Raw genomic sequence first — 22,979 nt, 5'->3', positions numbered from 1 at the left:
TTCAACATTCGTGGCATTGTGCATCGAGAATTCGTCCTCAGGGGCCAGACCATCAATAGTGAGTTCTACTGCCAGGTTTTAAGGCATCTGATGGAGGACATTTGGTGAAAGCAACCAGATCTGTGGTGTGTGAAAAACTGGATGCTCCATGACGACAATGCACTCTGTCACCGAGCTCTCCTCACACGTGAGTTCCTCGCCAGAAACAACATGATCTCACTTCCGCACCCACCCTACTCGCCAGACTTGGCTCCTGCAGACTCTCCCTCTTCTCGAAGATGAAGATCCAGCTCAAAGGTCACCGTTTTGACACCATTGCAGAGATCCAGCGTGAATCGCAGAAGGTGCTTGACATGCTTCGAAAAGACGATTTCCAGGACACATTCCAGAAGTGGCAAGAACGCTGGGAGCACTTATTGATATGCAAGGGGGACTATTTTGAAGGTGATAGTTGAAGGCGAAAGATACTTTTCTTTTCCTTCCCCCAAGTAAGCAAACAGACAAGCTTGTCTGTTTGCTTACTTGGGAAAAAAAAGGATTAAAACCTAGCTTATAAAATTGCTTGGTATCTTTAACATAGTATATACCCAAGATAAAAAAAACTTTCTACAAGAATTTATATTGTTTTAATCTTATACTCATGCATAAGCAAACACAAATGCACATGATATATCTTTACACCTGATCTGTCTGTATATGTAAGCTATTAACTTCAAATCAATATGGAAAATAAATGTCTTGTTTGATTTAACTTTTGTGTCTTCTTGAGTCTAGTTCCTACTGATGAGACTTCAATGAAGTTGAAACCAGTTTTAGTGGTAGCCCTTCCCACAAGTAGACTAGTTGTGAAGATCCTTCATGCACACTTCGCTAAATATTCTATAATTCAAAGTTAAAAAAAATGGCAATGCAACTTACAATCTATGCATAGGAATTTTCTTAACATTTTCTCAATGACATACTAAATATGAACAAATAAATAAATATTTGTCTGTAATGTTGGAAGTATAATGTACATATAAACTCTGTTGCATAACTAGTTGGACCACAAATTAATTTGTCCTCTCCCTGTAGTATGTCAGTGAAAAAATGTTAAGAAAAATGCCTATGCATAGACTGTAAGTTGCATTGACATGTTTTTTTAGCCTTTTGTTGCAAGGAAATCTTTGTAGTAAACAATGTAGTTGAAGCATTGCAAAAACTTTTCCACAACTCGCCCAGCACACAATTAGATGCTGGGAGAGTTGTGGAAAACAGTTCCAACAGTTCTACAGATTGACATTGCTTCATATCATTACCACAAATATAACTGACAATTTTAATCATTACTCCATAACACATTCAAAGGACATCCTGCTATATGAGCACAAAGATTTTCTTGATGTGTAATGCATTGAAAGGAAGTCGAAATATTTACATGAAATTGGTGTTTTAACAATCTAATAAACTAGATTTTTGTACCATCATTCACTGGTGTAACTTCCATCATGAGAAACCAGCTTTATTGCATCTAATTCATACTCTGTAGGAGTGATTTTTCAATATCTTTGAAAATATTAAAAATGTTGAAACAGATTTACTCTCTTAGGCTATCCATTCGAAGATTTCTTTATGGATCTGAAAAGCTTTTGAAATAAGATGAACCCAGAGAATTAGTTGTACTGTGCCTTGAATATCACATTATTCTTCCATTGCTAAAGAAAATAACACACACTTTTTTTTTTGTATTTGAAAATTGACCATTAATATTTTGTGTCAAACTTTGTATATTACAAGTAGTAGTATAGTGGCAATTGCATATTGTTTTTGTCTTTGAGTAAAATTTTCATTAGAGCAGAATTTTTTTTAAGTAGTTCTGAAAATGGCTTCCTTTTTTATGATGGTATCCATGCCATTTTTTTAATTATCTGAAGTTAAAAGCTTAGACATAAAAATTTTAAATAAATGCTGCTGTTGATTAAACTGACTTTAACAAGTAATTTTGCCATTATAAACTTCCTTTCAAATTTCTTGTGCATATTATAATTTTTTTTTTTTTAGTTATCCACTTTGTCTCACACACACAACTTTTTTTCCTTTTCATTTACTTCTCTGACAGCAAACTTCATTTGCTGTTCATCATGGAATTTAAGATTAACATTTTTTCCAGTTTTTCTTTTTTGCTGGCTTCTGTATTCCCACTTCTGAGTAATAAAATTATCCTAGTCTAAAAAATGAAAATAAAAACTAAATTTAATACCTAATTTTTAAATTACATGCAATATACAAAAAAAAAAAAAAAAAAAAAAAGCAATGCAAATGAATGGATAGTAGCTACTTATCATTGCCTGTACATGCTTTTCCATCGCACTGTTTCTTTTCCCCCACACCACGTCATGCTGGGCATTATACACCAAGACAGAATGTTCAAGCAGTGACATATGCATTGGGTATTTTTCTATTTAACTATTTATTCTTAAATAGTTGCCTCATGACCAAGTAATTTGCATATACCCAGCATAAGTGATGTTCATTTGCATCTGCATAAAGGTTTCTAATTCAGTGGCTGGTATGTATGTTGTATGCTATAGCAGAACGAATTCTGCTGTAGCATACAATGAATTCACTTACATTTTTTTATACGTACATAGCACCAATGCATACGTGAAGGGTAACGTTATCAGAATTCACTCTGATTATTATCAGAGTGAATTCTGATAATAATTTACAGCAGGTGCTTTTTGTTATGATATCAATTAAGACATTTTATTACATTTTTAAAATATTCATTAAATACCTAATGTTATATCTTATCTTTCAGTTGAATAAGGCAGGTCCTCATTTGAAAATTTTACCCCACAAGTAAGTTTGTCCTGAATATTTTATTTTTAAAATTCTTAAATATTAAAAAAAAATTGTTTTGGTGAAATGTTTAAAAATTTATCTTTTATGTCTAGTCTTTAGCTTTTAATTTTCTGCACAGAAGATTTTTTAATTAAATAATATCAAATGAAATTTTTAAGAATGTCTTTAAAACTAAATTAATTGTAGTTGACTTTTTTCAGAGTTTTAAATGACAAAGGAGAAGAAGTAGAGTTGTGTTCTTCTGTGGAATGCAAGGTTAGTGTGCCTCAAGTTTCATAATATATTAAACTCTCAAACAGCCATTATGCTGAATTCACTTGTATCAAACTGCTAAAAAAAAAAAAGTTCTCCACAAATCCCCATACTGTTTTAAAGGAAATTTGCTCTCATGTTAACCTTCCATTATAATAAATTACTCATAGTGACATTTTGAAGTGTAAGAAATTACCTTGATTCTGAATATTTTTTTATTTTTTTTCACTTGGTTATAGATTAAAGATTCCAAGAAATTATATTCTTGTTTAACCCTTTCTCCAAGTGTAAGCAAAAAAAGTTTGTGCATGAAGTACCTTCTGGACTAGGCTTCTTGTATGTTGGAAATATGCTTACTACATTACCTTAGTATCTCTTCTAGATGTGATTCCCACTGATGTGGCCTTAGTAAAGCTCAAAACCAGTCTGGATAGTGGTCCTTCCCATACTGCATAGCAATGGGATACTAAGGAAATGAATGTGAGGTCACTAGTTGTGGAGATACTTCATACACAAACTTTGTTTGCTTAAACTTGGAGAAAGGATTAAACAAGAATCTAATTTCTTTGCATCTTTAATTTAATAAATGTTTGTTTTCTGAGTTGCTTTAACAGCTTTACTGAATTGATATTAATTATTCAAATTATTCTTAGGGTATAATTGGAAATGATGGAAGGCATTATATTTTGGATCTTCTTAGGACTTTTCCTCCTGATGTCAACTATCTGATAAGTAAGTATGAAGAAATTTTCTTGTTTTGGAGATTTTTTTTTCCCTTTATCTTCCTAGCTGTTGTATGTGTTGCATTGCACCTTCACAGAAATGGTGCTGATGTTCCATATTAAATTAGCTTTAAACAAATTAAATCTGTTAATATTAAAAATATATAGTTTTAGGAAAAAACATTCAATCTTTCATTCACAATATCATGGCTATCCTCAGCGGCAGCAGAGAACAATCAACTGTCATGATTAACGTGCTTAAGGTATGAAAACACCGGGGCTTCATCTAAATTACATAATTATTATAAGACCTTAAAAATGAAGCTAATAAAGAAAAGACAAAAGTAATGTGAAAATGGATTTAATACAGCTGCCAGACTCCTGATAACAGGAGTCTGTCAGTTGAGTTATATTTGAAGTTAGTTCTTTCTGATTTATAAATTAACTTTAGGGACTTCAGTATAAAGAGCTAATAGGCTTCATTTCGGCAATGAAAACATTACTTAAATTAAGGGGATATTAAATCCCACATAACTCAAAGATTAAAATCAGAGAGTTTCTTGCCGAATATAGTAAACTATAAAGTATCGGCGACACTAGCGTTAGCCAATGCAAGTGATCCTAGTTCGTTATACACTTTCGCTATACACTTTGGCATTAGGTCTAGCTACTCGCTGATGAAGCCTCAAAAAAGGCTGAAACCGGTCTGGGTAGTGACCTCCCTCCATAATGTAATAACAGCATACATTTCCTAGGAAATGTGTTTTTACATTATGGAAAATACCTAAGAATAGCGATCTGAACTTCCCCCACTTTTGCAACGAGTTGCCCGGTATTGTACTACGTACTAGGATCACTTGCATTGGCTAACGCTAGTGTCACCGATACTTTATAGTTTACTATATTCGGCAAGAAACTCTCTGATTTCAATCTTTGAGTTTCTTATTCGGTTTTAAAACTATGTGGGATTTAATATCCCCTTAATTTAAGTAACTTTAGGGAGTTACTAAGCTCTTCGTTATGAGAATTGTTTTCAATGTGAACTCGGGGTTCTGTAAAGATGTGGCTTTTTTCCATTTATTGAAGATGTTGAATAATAGGTAAAAGTAACACAGTAAGTTAATCTTTACTTGGAAGACTATTCAGGAATTCCAGAAGCCAAGTTGACATGGAATGTATTGAAGGCAGATAGAAGTGGTATGGTTTGGTAACTAGAGTAGTTAAGGCATCTGAAGAAGCTACATTAGCTAATTATATTGCAACCAGAGATGAGATGGAATCAGATGTATAGAATTTTGCTGATGGAAAAGTCCACAGATTTTTTGTGCTGTGATATTGATGGGCAAGCATCATCTTGCTTTGGTTTATTTTTTAGAGTTAACTAAAATAAAATTCTACAAATGATCTAATTGAAGTTTTGATGGGAAGTGAAAATAAAAACAGCAATTTGTTATGTAAGGTAATGTCAAGGTACTTCATGTCACTTCTGTAAATCAATAGTTTGGTAGAATGATATAATGCCATTCATTTAGCAAGATGTTTCAGTAAAGGCAGGGAAAGAAATTACATTTGTGAGCTTTTCCATACTTGTTGAATGTGTAACCATTTTCCTGGAAAACAACAATGTGAACAAATAAAGTAAATAATTGCTTTTACTAATAAAGTAAATAACACCTGTCCAGTTTGCGCAAGTCTCTATAAGTATATTATGTATTCTAAATTTCACTTTGTCTTATTAGAAAATGACATAATGCATTTCACAATGGTAAAAGTGTAAAAACTTGAATGCAGTTATATTATACAAATTGCAGATACTTCAGAATGTGGTTTACTGGTTTTTGCTTACAGTGTGCTTATGCATGTATACACACACACACACACACACACACACACACACACACACACACACACACACACACACACACACACGCCCACTTGTGCTATTATGAGCTAAAAGTCTGATATACATTATTTCAAAAAAATATTGATAGTTGACTCAATGTAGCAAACATCATTATAATAAGACTATTACACTTTTTTTATATAATGTTCGTCAAGTAGCTTTATTTTATTATCCTACATGTTTCGCCAATTTTTTTCTATCGGCATCTTCAGGGAATACAAACTAGTAAGCTATATGAAGGTAACAGACTAGGTTATAACTGATGGTTCTAATTCATACAAAAAATTAGTATTGAACGAGGCAATGGGCGTGTCTCTGGAACGTGGTTTATTCGTTATGGCTCATGAAATGAGTATGCACATAGGAAACAGAGGTGAAGAACATCGTTGTTTCCCTCTCTTTGCATTCATTAAAGTAACAGCAAAGTTTGCACCATGAAATGAGAAGTTTCCTGTACAACACACGAATGAGTTATTGCTATCACCTGTGTTACGTCATCGCGTCCTTCTTCTTCTGTTACGTTATTTCCTTTACTTTCTATTACTATTACGTTATTTCCTTTACTTATCATTCCTTATATTCTATGCTTTAATTATCTCTCATGCATATCAGAGATTTCGTTGCTGACAAATTTATTTTTGAGAACAGCTGCGCCAGCCGGCAACTAATTTCTGATATTCAAATAATTGACATTAATTAACCTAGGGATCACGGGGTGTTCAGTTGTGGTTCCCCCCTCTTTCTTTCTTACATGAATTGTTTCCCCTCTCACTCACACAGGTCCGAAAGTTTTTATAAGTGGTAAGTCAGTCTCAGAACAACAGAACTCATGAACTTTGAATTAAAAGAATATATTTATTAAAACACTAGTATGGGTACACTTTTGAATAATCATTCAAGATACATTTTAAGTAATGATTTCAATGCTAAGTTACCTTCTTTGAACTAAATTGAGAGTCTGAGTCCCTCCCCCCCTTTTTTTTTTTTTTAGATTAAGATATCCAAAATTTCAATCTTAAATGCTTAAGTAATTCAATTATATATATCTGTCTTATGGTTAAGCTCAGACTCGACTTATCCGTACAGGGTTACTCAATGCTCATTTTCTAAGCACAATTAGATATAATCTTTAAACATGGCATATCAAACTCATTCTAACTTATATTCTTACATGGAAAACAAATTTCAATTCTGCAAAGTCTCTATGCCCCACACTTTAAGTGTAAATCAGGCTAATATCTAACACTACAGCAAATGGTTTCTTCCTGATAAACAGTTCAACTGTTAGGTTCCCTTCTCGGCGCAAGCTTGGAATGGCAACGGATTACTTGACACAAACAATTAGTCCAAACAGTCATTAAGGCACTATGAGTGAGTAAATGTATGGAGCTTCTCAAATCCTTGGCTCCTTTTCTTCCTTAGGTTTACAATTCTAGAATATATATGAAAGGGTTGTCATTACCATCTTGTCTTTTTCCAAAGGGGTTTTCAGGACTTCCCCCAAGCTTTCACTTCCAATATGGCAAGACTTCCGTATTCCCTAGCCACGTGTTTCTATGGCTTTTTTCGACTTACTTAAACTTTCTTCAAAGGTTGCCCTTCACTGGCTTTACATTGGCGTGGTTCACCAACAGTTCCTTACTGCAATTCTGACTTCATTCCTTAGACAGCTTTATTCGACTCGGTTACAACAGCAACCGGGAGATTGTTGCTGGGCACCGGCGACAAGCTTCCTCAGCTATCCAGGCTTACACAGGAACAGAAAACAAGAGAGTCTCGTGGCATGCCTTATATCTCCCATGCGAGCGCCCTCTCTCGTTTACTATGTTATACACTTAACTACGGCTGATTGGTCACCTTAACTCTGAACTGTTTTAACATGGTTCTAAAAGATAGATCTCTTAAGCACATTTAATAACAACAATTTTGGTCCTGAAACAGTTTTCCTTTGCTTATTTAATATTAATAATCTGAGTCGAGTTGATATACCTTTGAGTGAATATATACAGTACTCCCTTAGCCCTGTTCTTGGAGGCATAAGCATGTCCTTATCCTAAGGTTTTCATTGTCTCTGTGTTGGGTCGGAAACAAATTGGCTTACGGATATTGAGTCAGCTCTTTTTCCGGCACAACACCTGGCTGTATTTGTCGATTTAATTTATTTTTACAAATTAAACGCAATTTCATTTGTGCAGTTGACAGAAGTTTATAAAAGAATATTTTTTAACAATATATGAGTGAATGACAGTGTGTACTTGATTCAGTGATTTATGTCAGTTTTACAACAGCTGCTTGGTGAAAATAACATATTTCATCACAGCTATATTTGCAGCTGATAAAGAAAAAGTGAGAATTTTTTTCTCTCATTACCAAATGCTAGAAATGTATTTTTTAAATTTTTTGTGTAATCCCTCCATGTTGAAAGGTAATAAAGACATTTATTACCGTTCTAATTACCAATTATTACTGGAAATATAAAAATACTTCCAGTCCTGAATACCTAAACAATTAAATCGTTTAGTTCTTTTCTGCTTTTAGTAGCACTGGCTCTGAAATGCAACTACAAAACTAGTTAATAAGCAGCTAATAAACTGTTAACCCCATCACCACCTTTCATCCATTATTAGCAATACAGAACACAACTAAGATTACTAAATTAATTTGAGTTGAAGCATGGATTACAGCTTAAAAATTTTAACTGTGCTAAAAATCATCATCAATTTCGTGATATGTTGTTCAGTTTACATTATTATTAATCTCCTATCAACAATTTTCCTCCAAATCAATCTATTACTGGTGAGCCTTCCAATACTGTCATATCTAACATTTCTTGCTTCTAAGGCACTTCTGACCGAATCAATTCACCTAGACCTTGGTCTTCCTCTGGATCTCTTTCCTACCATCTTGCCATCAAACACCTGTTTTGCTAACCTTTCTTCACGTATTCTATTTAAGTGGCCATACCACCTTAGATTAGCTCTACTTACATATTCTTGAATGCTAATAATGTCAAGTTCATTTCTGATCTTCATTTTTAATGATTCTGCCATTGATGCCCTCAGTTCACTCCCCTAATTTTTCTCAGAACCCTCATATCTGTGGTCTCTGGTCATTGATCAAGTGCTTTATTTCTAACCCAACTCAGATCTACAAGTTAAAACTGGTTTAAACACTGTCATATACTGCTACTTTGGTGTTTTGGCTATTTTCTCTCTTATTCCATATAAATTTATTCTGCTGGCTATCCACCATACTAGCTTTACTTATTCTGTTGTTGATTTCCAGATTTAACTTGCCATCTTCACTAAAAACTGTGACTAAATAGCTGAAATATTTTATTTGTTCTATAGGATCTCCATTCAGAATTCTGCTGAGTTTTCTATGCTCTTGCCTATTTTCATAGTCTTGGTCATTTTATGGATGATTTCCATGCCATATTTGTTACAACTGTTATTCAATTTAGTTAGTGAATTCTGGAGACTTGACTAGATGTATTTAGGAGTACAATATCTGCATAAAGCAACGAACTAAGTTTGATATCTCCAATTCTAATATCAGGCTTGTCACATTGTTTTATAATTGCATTGCTTTTCATATGTATGAAATTCATATGCAGTGTTTTCAAAAGCTTAAGTTTTTCTCTGGGCACCTTGTCATATGCCTTTTCCAGATCTATAAAACTTAAGTACAGATTCTTGTTATATTCCCATGATTTCTCAACTATTTGTTTTAAAGTAAAAATCTGATCTTGACAACCTCTATTTGGCCTGAACCCAGCTTGTTCTTCTCCAATTTTCTCTTCCACAATGTTTTTCAACTTCTTTTAAAGTATGCTTGCATAAATCTTAGAGAAATTCCTCTAATTCTTACATTCAGTTTTATTCCCTTTTTTATAGATGGGTACTATGAGAGCTCTATTCCAATCATTGGGAATTTGACCTTCTGACCAGGCCCTATGAATTATGCAGTGTAGTCACAGCAAAATTTTTATACCTCCATATTTGAGCATTTCGAATATCATCTAAACCAGCTGCCTTTCCACAGTTCAAGTTTTTGATGGCTTTTCTACCTCAAGTATTGATATGTACTCCTCTTTGCATTCCTCTTGAAATTTTTCTAGTATGGTTCTGTCACTGCTTGGTTCATTTAGCAGTCTTTCAAAGTAATTACTCCAGACATGTAGGATATCCTTATCTTCAGTTTTCATGTCACCTTTATCATATTGAATCCCTTTTACAAGTACTATTTTCTCCATTTTAAGCTTCTGCAATAGCCTCCAGAACATTTTGCCACCTTCCTGATATTTATTTTCTATATTCTTACCAAAATCTTCCTATGACTTTTGTTTAGTTACTTTTACATGCATCTTAGCTCTCTTATATTTTTCTCTGTATTCTTTTAGGGCATCTGCAGACTTATTTGTTTTATTGTTAAAGTTGAAGTTCACTATGTTATTTTTATTTTTCTATCCTTGCAGACAACTTCACCACATACCTCCCTAGCTGAATCAATCAAGTCTTCTTCAGAGTTTGCCACTGAGACTTCAAGGTTTGGTTCTTGTTTTCAATGTTTCATTTTTTTGTCAATAATGTTTGTATAGTCGAGTTTACAATTCACTTATAAAAGCTGCTCAACCTTAAAAAACTTTCTTACATACTGTTCTTATCAATGTGATATCCATTTTTATCCTGCTTAGTACTAAATAATGGTCACTTCCAATTTCAAATCCTCTGTACACTTTTGTATCCTGAACGAGCATGAAGATAGCACTGTCAACAATGACATAGTAAATGAGGCTTTCTTATTTCTTGTGTCTTCTCTCCATGTGAACTTGTGAACATCTTTATGTTGAAATGTGTTAGTAATGACTAGTCTGTGTTCTGAGCAGAAGTCCAGTAAATATTATTATTTGCTTTGACCTTTTCTCCAGATTTTTCCAAAATGTTACTATATGCTTGGTAGGATTTATTTCCTACTCTGCTGTACAGATCTCTAAGAAGGGCCACTTTTTCCATATTTTTTGTCAGCTGTCTGTTCTAATGACCCAAAAAATTCTTCCATTTCTTCCTTGGAAGAGCATTCTGTGGAACTATAGGCATAAGTTTCATTGTCCATGTCCCCATTTTGAAGTTTGCCCATATAAATAGACTTGAAACTGCCTTCCAATCAAGAAGTTTATCTTCATGTTTGGTGTTGAATGCTATCACTACTCCTTCCTTTCCTTGATCATTATTGCCTGAAAATAACATCCTATACTTATTATTTAGTAAGATCCCACCTGTTTTTCCAATTCTTCTGCAAGTTTGATTTCCTTTTCATTAACACTCCTTATATTGATGGTTTCTATCTTCAGTTCTTTTGATGGGTTTATTCTTCTTCTAAATCAGCGCTTCCCAAACTGTGGGCCGCGGCCCCCTTGGGGGCCGTAGGTTTTGTTGAGGGGAGCCGTGAAATCATGAAAACAAATTGAAAATATTTTAAGACTAAGTAGGATTTTTTAATCTTAAAAGAAACGTATTTAATTTTTAGTATTTATTATTTCTTTTTTGTTATTCTTTATATTTTAATGGAAAAAAATCACACATTGATGTTTTTTTCTTATTTATATAAGTTTCATTTCAAAACAGAAATCTAAGAAATCTAACAGACCAACTTTTTGTGTATCCATCACATTAAATTGTTATTAAACTTCTTTTATGTTTTTAATTCTTTCTTTATTATTAATTGTTTTACGTTTCTTGTGACTTGTCTCACGTGCTTCTGCTGCAAATGTACTATAACAATATATCTATCTATATAAAAATATGACAAAATGTACCATGTCAGATGTCTTTGTAAGATGCTAAATATGTAATATTTGCATTTGATTTTTGCAACATTCATTCCGTATGTTCTGTATTGAATATAAATACATAAATGTTATAATAATATATGTCTATATTAAGATATTTCACGGTGTGAAATATCTTAATTTTTCAAAGGGGGTCCCTGACATCCAGAAGTTTGGGAAGCACAGGTGCAGCTTGTTCCAGTAGTTGACTTTTCACTGTTCAACCTGGTTCCCTGACAAAAACAGCAGGAGAATTGCAAAGGATAATTCATACTTGAATTATCCTTTGCAATTCTTCAGGAAACTTGACCACAGAACCTTTATCAGCACCAGCAGATTCCCCAGTTATTCTTACATTATGCGGTCCAGTTTGATTTTTAAAATGGGCAAACCATCCTAAACTCTCGGTAAAGCTTTCACATTCCTCTTGAAATTTAGTCTCTTTCAATGAGATAAAAATATTGAGAGCTTTTGCCTGAATATTCCCTGTACTAAGAGGTATTTTTTTTTGTTATAATCCTCAATTCAGAGTGATAGAAGCGCTCCATCTCGATCATTAAATGGCTTCTATTTCGGGTGATCTGCATGCTTAAAGAAGCAGTAGCAACTTTTCTTTGTTCTTTGTATTCTTTGCTCTTATTTAATATAGTCCAAACTGTACCTCGCTGTATCTCAGGTCTTACACAATCATTGTATTACTAGCACTACTTTCATGTCTCTTAATGACTTCCAGCTTTTCTGCTCACTCCAGATTGGTGACATCAAATTTCGCGAAACGTAAAAAATCGCGTTAACTGATTAATCACTCTCTTAAAGCAGGAAATAGTATCATTTCACTCAATCGTGCATATCGAATTTGCATTAAGTGAGGTTTTTCTGTATATGTAAACTTGACATCATAGGAAAATTTACTTAGCTCATCAGTTAATTGCTCAATGAAATGGACAAGATTTTCTTTCCTTTATTCATATATATATATATATATATATATATATATATATATATATATATATATACTTATATATTCACTATAAGTAACATGTGCTTATACTGTGACTTCACAAGCAAATATCATGGTGACACATTAAATAAAATTCAAGAAATTATGGCAAAAGTAATGTTTAAAAAAATAGAGACAAAGTACTATATTGGTAATGCAATGCAGTTTTATCTTGAGGGGGGGGGGGGAAACAAGCAAAAATCTGGCAAATATTAGTACAACTAAGCAAATGAATTGTTTTTATTGTTTCTTTCTAGAACAACAGTTCTAGAATATATTCATTATTTTATTTTATTTTATTTCTTTTTTATGTGGCTCTCACCATGAAAGTCTTCTTGCTGTTTCCAGTAAATAAAGCAGAAATGTTGTGAGTGAAGAGGTACATTTAGAAAAAAGATAGGGAAAAACAGATAGGAAAATCTCTCTGAAAAATTTTGAAATTAAAAATGTTTGGTACAAAAAGTGTCAAAAATTGTATCAATATTTATTTCAAAGATTCATTTCCTTGTCTTAAATTGAAAAACAAAAAAGCACAGCAGCAGCAGCAGGCTGTAATTACTACACACAAAAAAGTAACACTTGACTAAAATTTAGTTTTAAAAAGCCTTTTAAAAAACAATCAGCAACTTAGTTATGTCTACTGAAAATGTGTTCTTCCCTATTATTATGCAACCATAAAAGACAATGTCTATTTAGACATTGTCTTTTATGGTTGCATAATAATATTGGTAAATATTATGGTAAAATCCTACTTGCCATGCAAAATGTTTATTCACCCAATTACCCCCCCCCCTTTTTTTTTTATTTATTTATTTTTTTTTTTTATGACAATACCCAATAAGTCAGTTTCAGTTCCCTAAAAAGATTAATTGTGCTGTACTATGATTGGAGAGGCTATTATTATTAAACCAAAATATTTCATTCATCCATCTACAGCTGCTTACCAGCTGTCAAAATCTACTTTACAGCTGGTGAGTTGAAGTGAACAAATGTATTTGCTTGAGCCCTTCACAGAGCCTCAAGCAAATTAATTAATTAGTTCTGTCCTGGAGAAGTGTAACTTGATTAGTTATAATCTACCTTATCCGTCTCAGCAACTACTTTCACTTTATCCACTTTTGAGATGGTCACACTGGCTGCTCAATCATTGAAAGAGGATTAGCAAATACCAACACTATATCCAGTATAGTTAATCATAGAAATTCACCCTGCATGAACACAAAGATTCCCATTAAACCACCATAAGTATTCTAATTTATCTTCCATATCTTCATATAATCAAGCGAATCTTCACTAACAATGCCAGCTCTCCCTCCCTCTCAGGAGTTTGCACCCATAGTGAGTGTACTTATAGTGAGTTTCTTTTTCTGGTTCGTAGTTGGATGGCAACTGATACTTGCTAGTTAGTTCTGTCCTGAAGAAGTGTAACTTGTTAGTTATAATCTGCTTTATCCATCTCAGCAACATTTCAATCTCATTTTCGTCTTCGAAAATGGAACATCAGCAATTTTTATTTTGAAACCAAAACTTTACCATACTGAAATCATAATACTATAACATTTAACATCAAAAGCATAAATAAAAATTTTGCATTAGTTTTCATGTCTTCGAACTTACTGCCATATAGTTTAATTGCAATATTTCTAATATAGGGATGGAAATTAAAAACAAATCATATTTTTAAGAAAGTGAAGGGGTTTATTTATCAGTTTGCCCTTAAACAGCCTGAATATGCAAACAAATCACAACTAATATTGGGATCAACACACCTTTGGTAGCAATACAAAAACTAGCTGGCTCTGTAACTCGTAATTTGGTTATACTAGGTACTCTGTTAATGGAGGTTCAGATAATAGTTAATCATATTATCAAACTGTGTGTCCAACCCAAAGTCTCACAGCATCAATGCCATGCTAAATTATCTTCACTGCATCAAACAATCTACTAGAACTAACTATTTTAATTCCTGTGAGTTCGCTACAATGAGAGTTCTGTATCACTTATCTGTTTGCTAATGTGCCAGTGGATGTTTCTATTTGGCATAGTTCTGAGTAATTAGCAGGAACATTCCACAACTAATCATGTCCTGGATCTAACTAGATATGATGAGTAGTCTGTTAATTGAAATCAAAATTAAATTTTATTTTCCCTGTAATTATTCACTTTATTCATTTAATAATGAATTATCCACTTTTAAATTTGATACCTTCAAGATTGAAAATGGATTGTGGCACAGATATATTTCTTAATTAGCCTTTAATCTAGTAATTAAGTTATCAGTCTTTGAATGTCATTTATGTATATCTTAGTAATCTAGAATGATTCATTTATGATTATCTAACACTATCTCTCCTTAATCCATTTCTGTAGTTAAAAACCAAATATTGCCATGTAATTCTTATATTGTCGATTCATATAAGTATTATGTGACAAACTAATACTTATATGAATTAACTAAAATGTTAATTTAGTTGATTTTTTTGGAATTGATTTCTCTTATTGCACTTTATATTCATAACTTTTCTTAACTTGTCTTAAAAATTTTATGTTGGTAGATAATGAAAACCATTTCTTTTAATAGTTGAAGGTGAAGTGCTAAGTAAAGAAGCAAAGTCTCTTGGATATCCCCGGCAGCATAAACACAAATTGTGTTGCTTGAGACAAGAGCTTGTAGATGCATTCGTTGAGTAAGTCCAGTATTCTTTTGTTTCTTCTTAAATATCTAACATCAGCTTTACATTTTTGTTAATTTTTTTTACCCTGATATATATGCAAAATTGCTAAAGCTGTTGTAAATGTGATTATTTTTGGGTGCAAACTCCTGAGAGGGAGGGAGAGCTGGCATTGTTAGTGAAGATTCGATTGATTATATGAAGATATGGAAGATAAATTAGAATACTTATGGCGGTTTAATGGGAATTTGATGCAAACAGATGAACTAAAGAAAACTTCTTTATTCAGTCACCGTCATTAATACAGGAGATGTTCATATAGTTTGGTCCTTTTTTGGTACAGATTTGCTCAGCAAATCTGTAAGGACCAAAAAAAAACAAGATACTGATTTGAATGCTACATCTATGTAGATGTATGCTCTGGCACTATGTCGGTAAGATGACTGAGCATGAAAAAGAATTAAGAACTGCAGTTCTAAAAAAAAAAGATTGCCCAACTATACCCACCTGGTGAGTTTGGTTGGGTACTATATCACTAGACTGAAGCTGTAAAGATGAATGCCAGATATTTGGCAGTTTCCTTCTAGTTAAAGTTGGTGTACTTTTTAGACAAAAGTATGTTCTTATTGTAAATCAGAACGATAGAATTTAGATGATGAAAGATGCATAATTGAAAACACCTGGTCATCAAGATGTAATGAATGCTTCTACTCTTCAGAAAAAACATCTTTGGGAACAGTATGTCAAGAGGAAAGTCTTTGAATAAAAGTGTAATGTGCCTGACAAGGAAGATGTTGATAAACAGCTGTGATATCAAAGCTGACCATCAAATCTTTTGGCATAGTCTTTAACTTGAGCAAGAAAATTAGGAGAATTTAATACCAAGTTGCAATGGCATATCTGTGCAAATACTAAGAAGCTGTAAAATAAAATAATAATTTGGCTATTTTCTGTTAGGTGAAGTATAGTTCATGAATATAGACATGAACTATACATTTCTAGACACGAACTATACATGTCTAGACATGAACTCAATAGACAGCCATCTTTGAATGTAAGTATATCATAGAACTGGGTGTTCTTTTATGTTTAACTTTAATTGCATTCCTGTCCCACTGTGTGACTTATAGTGAGTTTCTTTTTCTGGTTCGTAGTTGGATGGCAACTGATACTTGCTAGTTAGTTCTGTCCTGGAGAAGTGTAACTTGTTAGTTATAATCTGCCTTATCCATCTCACTTTTGAATACACTGGCTGCTCAATCATTGAAAGAGGATTAGCAAATACCAACACTATATCCAGTATAGTTAATCATAGAAATCCACTATGCATGAACACAAACATAATGTTCTTTTGAAGATTCTCATTCATAGAAGTAATTTTAAGCATGAACACAAGGAGAATCTGAAGTGAAGTACTGTTACATTGCCCAGATTATGAATTAGAATGATACTAAATCCATGCCGTCCAAGTCGCCGCTAGAGGGCCAGGCGAACGGTCGTGTTTTCAGGGAGCTCCCGAAAGCTAAGTACAATTTTGAATGGAAATTAGAATATATGTTAAAAATCATAACGTAATATTGTCTAAATTTGGTAGCTTGTTGTGTCTGTGTGATTTTGGTATAAATTCCGTTAATTAATTTAGCATTTAGCGATATGTTTCATAGATTTGAATATGGCGCCAATGCGACGTAAGATAATGGCATCCAAAAATATGACGCCATTGTTCAAAAACTATAATGTGAGAGAATTTGTCCAATGTGATGTGTGTGGAATGTATGCATTCCCGAATGAGGCTGGGGTTTGGATTGAAAGTGATAGTGGTGGGAGAATGTGTAGAAAGTGTATGCAAAGTGAGGAGTCGAAGTATGTGTCAGGTTGTGAGACAGTTATGGTTGAAGAAAGCCAGAATGCGAGTGAAAATAGTGGCTCGATAGGGAATTGCGGTGTACAAGATGGCAATGTGAGTGGTGATCTAAGAAAGAGTGAGAGCAATTATACAGAAAGAGAAAATGGTTTGAATGATAAAAAAAAATGAGGAATTATTTGTAGGAAGTGAGATCGCTAGGCTGCACGTAGTGATACAAAATGCGCAGAGGCAATTAGAGCACCTGCAGAACTCTTTCCAGAGTGATTCGGCTAACGTAAATAAACAGCGTGGGAGAGTTTCCGAAATGAAGGAAAGAGTGTTGTATGGTGACTCGTTATTAAGAGGAGTAATAGATGGGAGTGTAACTAAATCGTACTTACCGGGTGCAAAATTTAAGGATGTAAGTGAGAGTATTAGAGTGCAAAAACAGAGGGTGAAAGAATTAACAATTGTGGCGGGTACGAATGAATTGAAAGGTGATAAATTTTTTATGAGAGAGGACTTGAAAGTATTGTTAAAGGTAGCGAAAGAAAAGAGTGACAGAGTTAGAATGGTGAGTCTGTTACCGCGGTATGACAGAGGGGAGTTTAGAAGGAGGGCCATAATCGCAAATGACATTATGCGCAGGTTATGCGGACGGTGTGGTGTGGAATTCGTGGACGTGTGGAATGAGTTTGATGGGCGAAAGGACTTATACAAGATGGATGGCCTGCATTTGAATGGACTTGGTGTGCGGAGACTGCAAAAAGTGTTGCTGAATGAAGTGAAAATGGATGTGCAGAACCAGGGAAACTAGAACTACCAAGGATGGGGGGGGGGGGGAGTGGATATCCAGACATCAGTGAGACAGTTGAGTGTAAAAATGTATATAATGTACCTGAGCCAGCAATAAGGACAAAAAATATGAATGGGATATTTAGAATAACACATCAAGATAGGGGTGGGACAAAGGGATCACTGCAATTCATGTATACTAATGCCAGGAGTATTAGGAACAAGAAGGAAGAATTTTTGGCCTTGATTGGCTCTTCCTGGCCACAGGTTATTGGCATTAGTGAAACATGGCTGACGGAAGATGATATAGTTAGTGGGATAGAATGTGTAGGTTATAGTATGTTTAGGAGGGACAGAGAGAATAAAATTGGGGGAGGGGTGTTATTGATGATAGCTGATGAACTGCAGCCAAGGAGAATTGAAGTATTGCAGGATAGTGAAAGGAGCTCATTTGAGGCTATTTGGTGTGAGATTGACACTGGCAGAATAAAATATACAGTTGGGTGCTGCTATAGACCAGGTGATGGAATAGATGGTGGAGATGGTATGCATAAACAAATTGATGAAATGAGTGGAAGGAGGGTAATTATTATGGGGGATTTCAACTATGGTAACATTGATTGGAAGGAGGAGAGGACACATGTGAGGAAGGAAATGGATTTTATTCAATTATTAAGGGATAACTATCTGAAACAGCATGTAATTGAAAATACTAGGGGTGTGAGAGTGCTTGACCTGGTAATAGTATCTGAGAATTTGACTGTAATGAATATGACCATGTTGCCACCTATTGGTGAGAGTGATCATAAGGTCTTGACCTTGGAGGTGGCTAAAGGTGTGCAATTTGTGATTAAGACAGGGTATATGTGGAATTACCGTGCTGGCAAGTATGACAAGCTTAGGAGATTGCTTGGATCAGTGCCATGGCATGTACAACTGCAAGGACTGGACGTCGATAGAGCATGGGAAGTGGTCAAAGAGCATTTACAGGAGGTTATGGCTGATTGTATACCTAAGGTCCGAATAGTGAAACAAGGAGGGGTTAAATGGATGAATAACACCATTAAGCTTGAGCTGCAAAAAAAGAAACAACTATGGAGGGAATTTAAAGAAAGGGGTGACCTGCGGGCACATGAACGGTATAAAGTACAGGCCAGAAGGGTAACGAGTGTCATAAAAACAGCAAAAGCCGATTATGAAAGGAAACTAGCTATGCAAGCAAGAGAATCCCAAACAGTTATTTCAATATGCTGCAAGCAAGAAAAAACTGTACATGGCAAAATGATTTTAAGGAATGACGATGGTAAAGAGTTCACTGAACCAGTCGATATAGTGGAGTTACTGAGCGCGCACTTTGCAAAAGTATATCATCCAGGTGGTGACGTTGAAAAAATGAAGGAACCATTAGTTTATATGGGAATTGTGATGAATGAAGTGGAGGTGAATAGTCTATTACAGAACCTTAATGTGAATACATCTGTGGGATTGGATGGTATACTGGCACGGGTCTTGCATGAAGCGGCTAATGAATTATCAGTGCCCTTGACCATGTTGTTTAATCTGAGTCTCGGATCTGGCTTAGTCCCGAAGGCATGGAAAGAGGGGAAAATAGTTTCACTGCATAAAGGAGGATCGAAGACTATGGTTGCAAATTACTGACCGATCAGCATATCAGGAATCGTTGTCAAGGTCTTGGAGAAAGTAGTCAAGGGAAAAATACAGGAATGGATTGATGAAAATGAGATACTGTACATCGGACAGCATGGCTTTGTGAAGGGTAGATCATGCCTCAGTAACTTGTTCAAGTTTTATAACAAGGTGACGGCTGAACTGGATAAGGGAAATGGGTTTACAGTGATACTGCTGGACCTGGCAAAGGCGTTTGACAGGATACCACATGGAATTCTAATCCGTAAACTACAACATATGGGAATGGATATAGAGTTGGTGAGATGGATAGCTGGGTGGTTGATGGAGAGATATCAAAGAGTAGTTTATTCAGGAGTAGAGTCCAAAAGACGGCCTGTGACTAGTGGTGTGCCACAGGGTTCTGTTCTGGGACCACTACTGTTTAATCTGTTCATTAATGATATAGGGAAGGGTCTAAGTGGGACAGTTCATTTGTTCGCTGATGATGCAAAGTTGGGTAGGGCGATAGTGAGCGCAGAAGATGTCAAAGTCTTGCAAGATGACTTAGATAGATTGGAGTTCTGGACTAAGGAGAATGGATGTCAATTTAATGTGACAAAATGTAAGGTTATGCATTTCGGAGTGAAAAGATTAGCAGCAGTATACCACATTGGTGGAACTGTACTCCAAGAGATTGATGAGGCCAGGTACTTGGGAGTGTTGGTGGATAGGGAGATGAATTTTAGGGGCACATTGCGAAAGTAGCTAAATCAGCTCATCAACTCACTTGGTTGTTGAAAAATACCTTGACGAGCAGAGAAAAGCAAGTTATTGTACCTCTGTACCGAGCCCTGATAAGACCTCATCTCGACTACTGTGCCCAGATTTGGTCACCTCGGTTCCTTCTTGATGGGGATGAGGTGGAGAGGATCCAGAGGCGAGTGACTAAGATGATAGCAGGTCTATGGAATGAACCATATGAGAACAGGTTGAAGATTTGTTGGTTGCAGAAACTATTTGATAGGTGGAAAAGGGGAGATATGATTGAGACATTCAAATTGCTAAAAGGATTCTATAGGATTAATTCAGATGATATTTTTGAGATCAGGACTAGTGGTGGGAGAACTAGGGGACACCCATGGAAGCTGGGCAAGAGCGTGGTTAGCAGGGGTGTTAGAGCTGGGTTCTTTACTTTTAGAGTGGTAAATGAGTGGAATAAGCTGCCAGAGTCTGTTGTGGGTGCTATGACAGTGAGCGAGTTCAAGGCAAGGTATGATAGATACTGTGAGAATGTTGAACAGTTGTGTGAACATGATGTTTAGGGCCTCCCTCGATGAGTCTAAGGACTCCTGGAGTAGCCTGTAATAATAATAATAATACCGAATATGGGAAATTCTAATTTTAAACAGCATAGTTTTTTAAAACAAATTTAGCAGCAGTTATGCATATTACATATAAATTGGTATGCATATTAAATATAAATATGCATATTACATATAATTCACTTGAAACAATTGCAATAGCGAAGTACATTATCTCTCTCATGTAGTACTTACCTCGAACAATCAGCCAATTGCCTTTTTTTTTTTCTCACAACAAAACCAAAACAGGAATTACTTTGCAGTTGCTCCTTTTACTGTCTGGCATTTTTTTAAATGCTTCAAAATTATACAGTATTATTATTGTTGTAAGAGCACCTTTATTGAGCCCGAAGACTCATCGTGGGTGACCCAAAGTATCCACTTGTTATATTTTGAAGGAGAGCTTGATTGCTCCAATCATCTTATTCCCCACTTATATCCAACCTATATATATTAAAGTCAATCATGGAGTAAGATAACAATATAGTTTTTTTTATTTATTTATTTATTGGTTAGAATATTTCAGATTCATATCCATGATGGTGCATTGACTTCTAGGATCAACATGTTGGTATTCTAAAGAATGAAGCTGAGTTATATAAATAATTCAAATATATACCGTAAATATATAAAATAGATATAGTTCTCTATACTAAGTAATTCTCTCTATATATAGAGCTTGACTTCATGTTCTCTATAGAATTAAAAATAGCAAATCTTTCATGATTTGCTATTAACTCACAATTAAATATAATTCTGAGATATAACATCAAATACTTTACAAAACAGATTAAAGATGGCATTCAGCTGAAAATTCTGTAGTTTCACTTAGCCATATGGAAATTTCCTTTGCAACATCTATTTTGTCACTATTATGTATATCTTCTCCTATTTATATTTTACTCACTCATTCAGTCTATCTTATCTCTTAAATTCCTTAAATTCAATAACTTAAGATCTCACTTGACCAATATATTTGAATATTGTCTTCTTGTTTTCTTAAGTTTCTTTAATGCATCTGCTTTTCGTTTTCTGAAGTAGGCATGGAGAATAATTGCTCAGACAAAAGGAATATGTTTAATTGAGCAGTTCCAATTGCATTTCAAATAAAAAGAACTTCATTGCAGATTCTATCTTGTTCCTTGGAACATATCACTTACTTCTCAAAAAAGAAGGCTTAATATTGTCCTTCAGTTATTAACTTCAAAGTTCTGTATCTTTGGAGAATAATTAAAGATGCATATAAAAACTTTTCTAAGATTAGAGAAATTAACTCTGTGGTTTTAGAAATTTCTCGCTCTCCTTCCCATCACCCACACAACAGTTGTTCTAAAAACAACTAATGTGCACGTCTATTACTGAGATTCAAAGCAAAAACTCAAGTGACAATATGGTCGCCGTTAATACAGTGATTTGCGTGTTTGACATAGAAACACTATGGTAAACAATATAAATTAATTTATAATACACATACAATATTTCTATGTTATTCCCCTAAGGATTACAATATGCAGTAAACAAGTTTGTTCATTTAAGTCTTATTTCATTTCAGTCTTAACCACATGCTAACTCCAGTAATACTAAGCATATAATGCATTACTAAATGCAAACACATACATATATTTTTTTAGATTATTTTATCATATAAAAAAAAGTGTTTCTCATTAATGAATTTTTTAATCAGTAGATAAAAAAAAATGGACATAAGTAAAATGTTTGTGATTTTTACACGTCCATCTATTGTACTTCACATTGAACTCATTAATGAAGCACTTATAACTGACTAAATTTCTTAAAGTGACAAGTTTTAACATCCTTGAATCTTTCTGCACTCAAATGTCACGCATATGAAACATCCAAGAAGTCAAAGGGGTTATTGCTGGTGGTCAATCCTACCACACAATTCTCCACATACAGACTTTATCAATATCTACCATATATACATTTCATCATTAACTGCCCACTAATAGTATTTTTGTCTGTTATCTTTGGCCATTTTCCTTGTATGTGGAATGAAAAACCATTTTCAAGATAAAAGCCCATATAAAAATTGTTCTTGGCATGAGAATTGATTTTGGTTTTTAATTAATCAAAGGGATGAATTGTCTAAAACTCTGCTTTCAAA

General features: G+C 34.2%; 1 protein-coding gene across 3 annotated transcripts in view; it reads left to right on the top strand.

Moving 5' to 3' along the window:
• The window catches only part of clu (clustered mitochondria protein homolog), a 502,466-nt gene that overhangs the window by 301,412 nt on the left and 178,075 nt on the right, over positions 1 to 22,979 (top strand). For all 3 annotated transcript variants that reach the window (XM_090401006.1, XM_090401005.1, XM_090401004.1), the window contains exons 14-17: positions 2,801 to 2,841; positions 3,045 to 3,099; positions 3,750 to 3,828; positions 15,133 to 15,238. In XM_090401006.1, the coding sequence (XP_090257132.1) occupies positions 2,801 to 2,841; positions 3,045 to 3,099; positions 3,750 to 3,828; positions 15,133 to 15,238 (281 nt within the window). The remainder of the gene's footprint in view (positions 1 to 2,800; positions 2,842 to 3,044; positions 3,100 to 3,749; positions 3,829 to 15,132; positions 15,239 to 22,979) is intronic.

The sequence above is a fragment of the Typopeltis vanoorti genome, chromosome 11 (genome assembly GCF_054136105.1).
Source record: "Typopeltis vanoorti isolate ZY-2024b chromosome 11, IOZ_Tvanoo_1.0, whole genome shotgun sequence".
NCBI classification, from domain to species: domain Eukaryota; kingdom Metazoa; phylum Arthropoda; class Arachnida; order Uropygi; family Thelyphonidae; genus Typopeltis; species Typopeltis vanoorti.
This window is presented reverse-complemented; position numbering and strand designations above follow the sequence as displayed.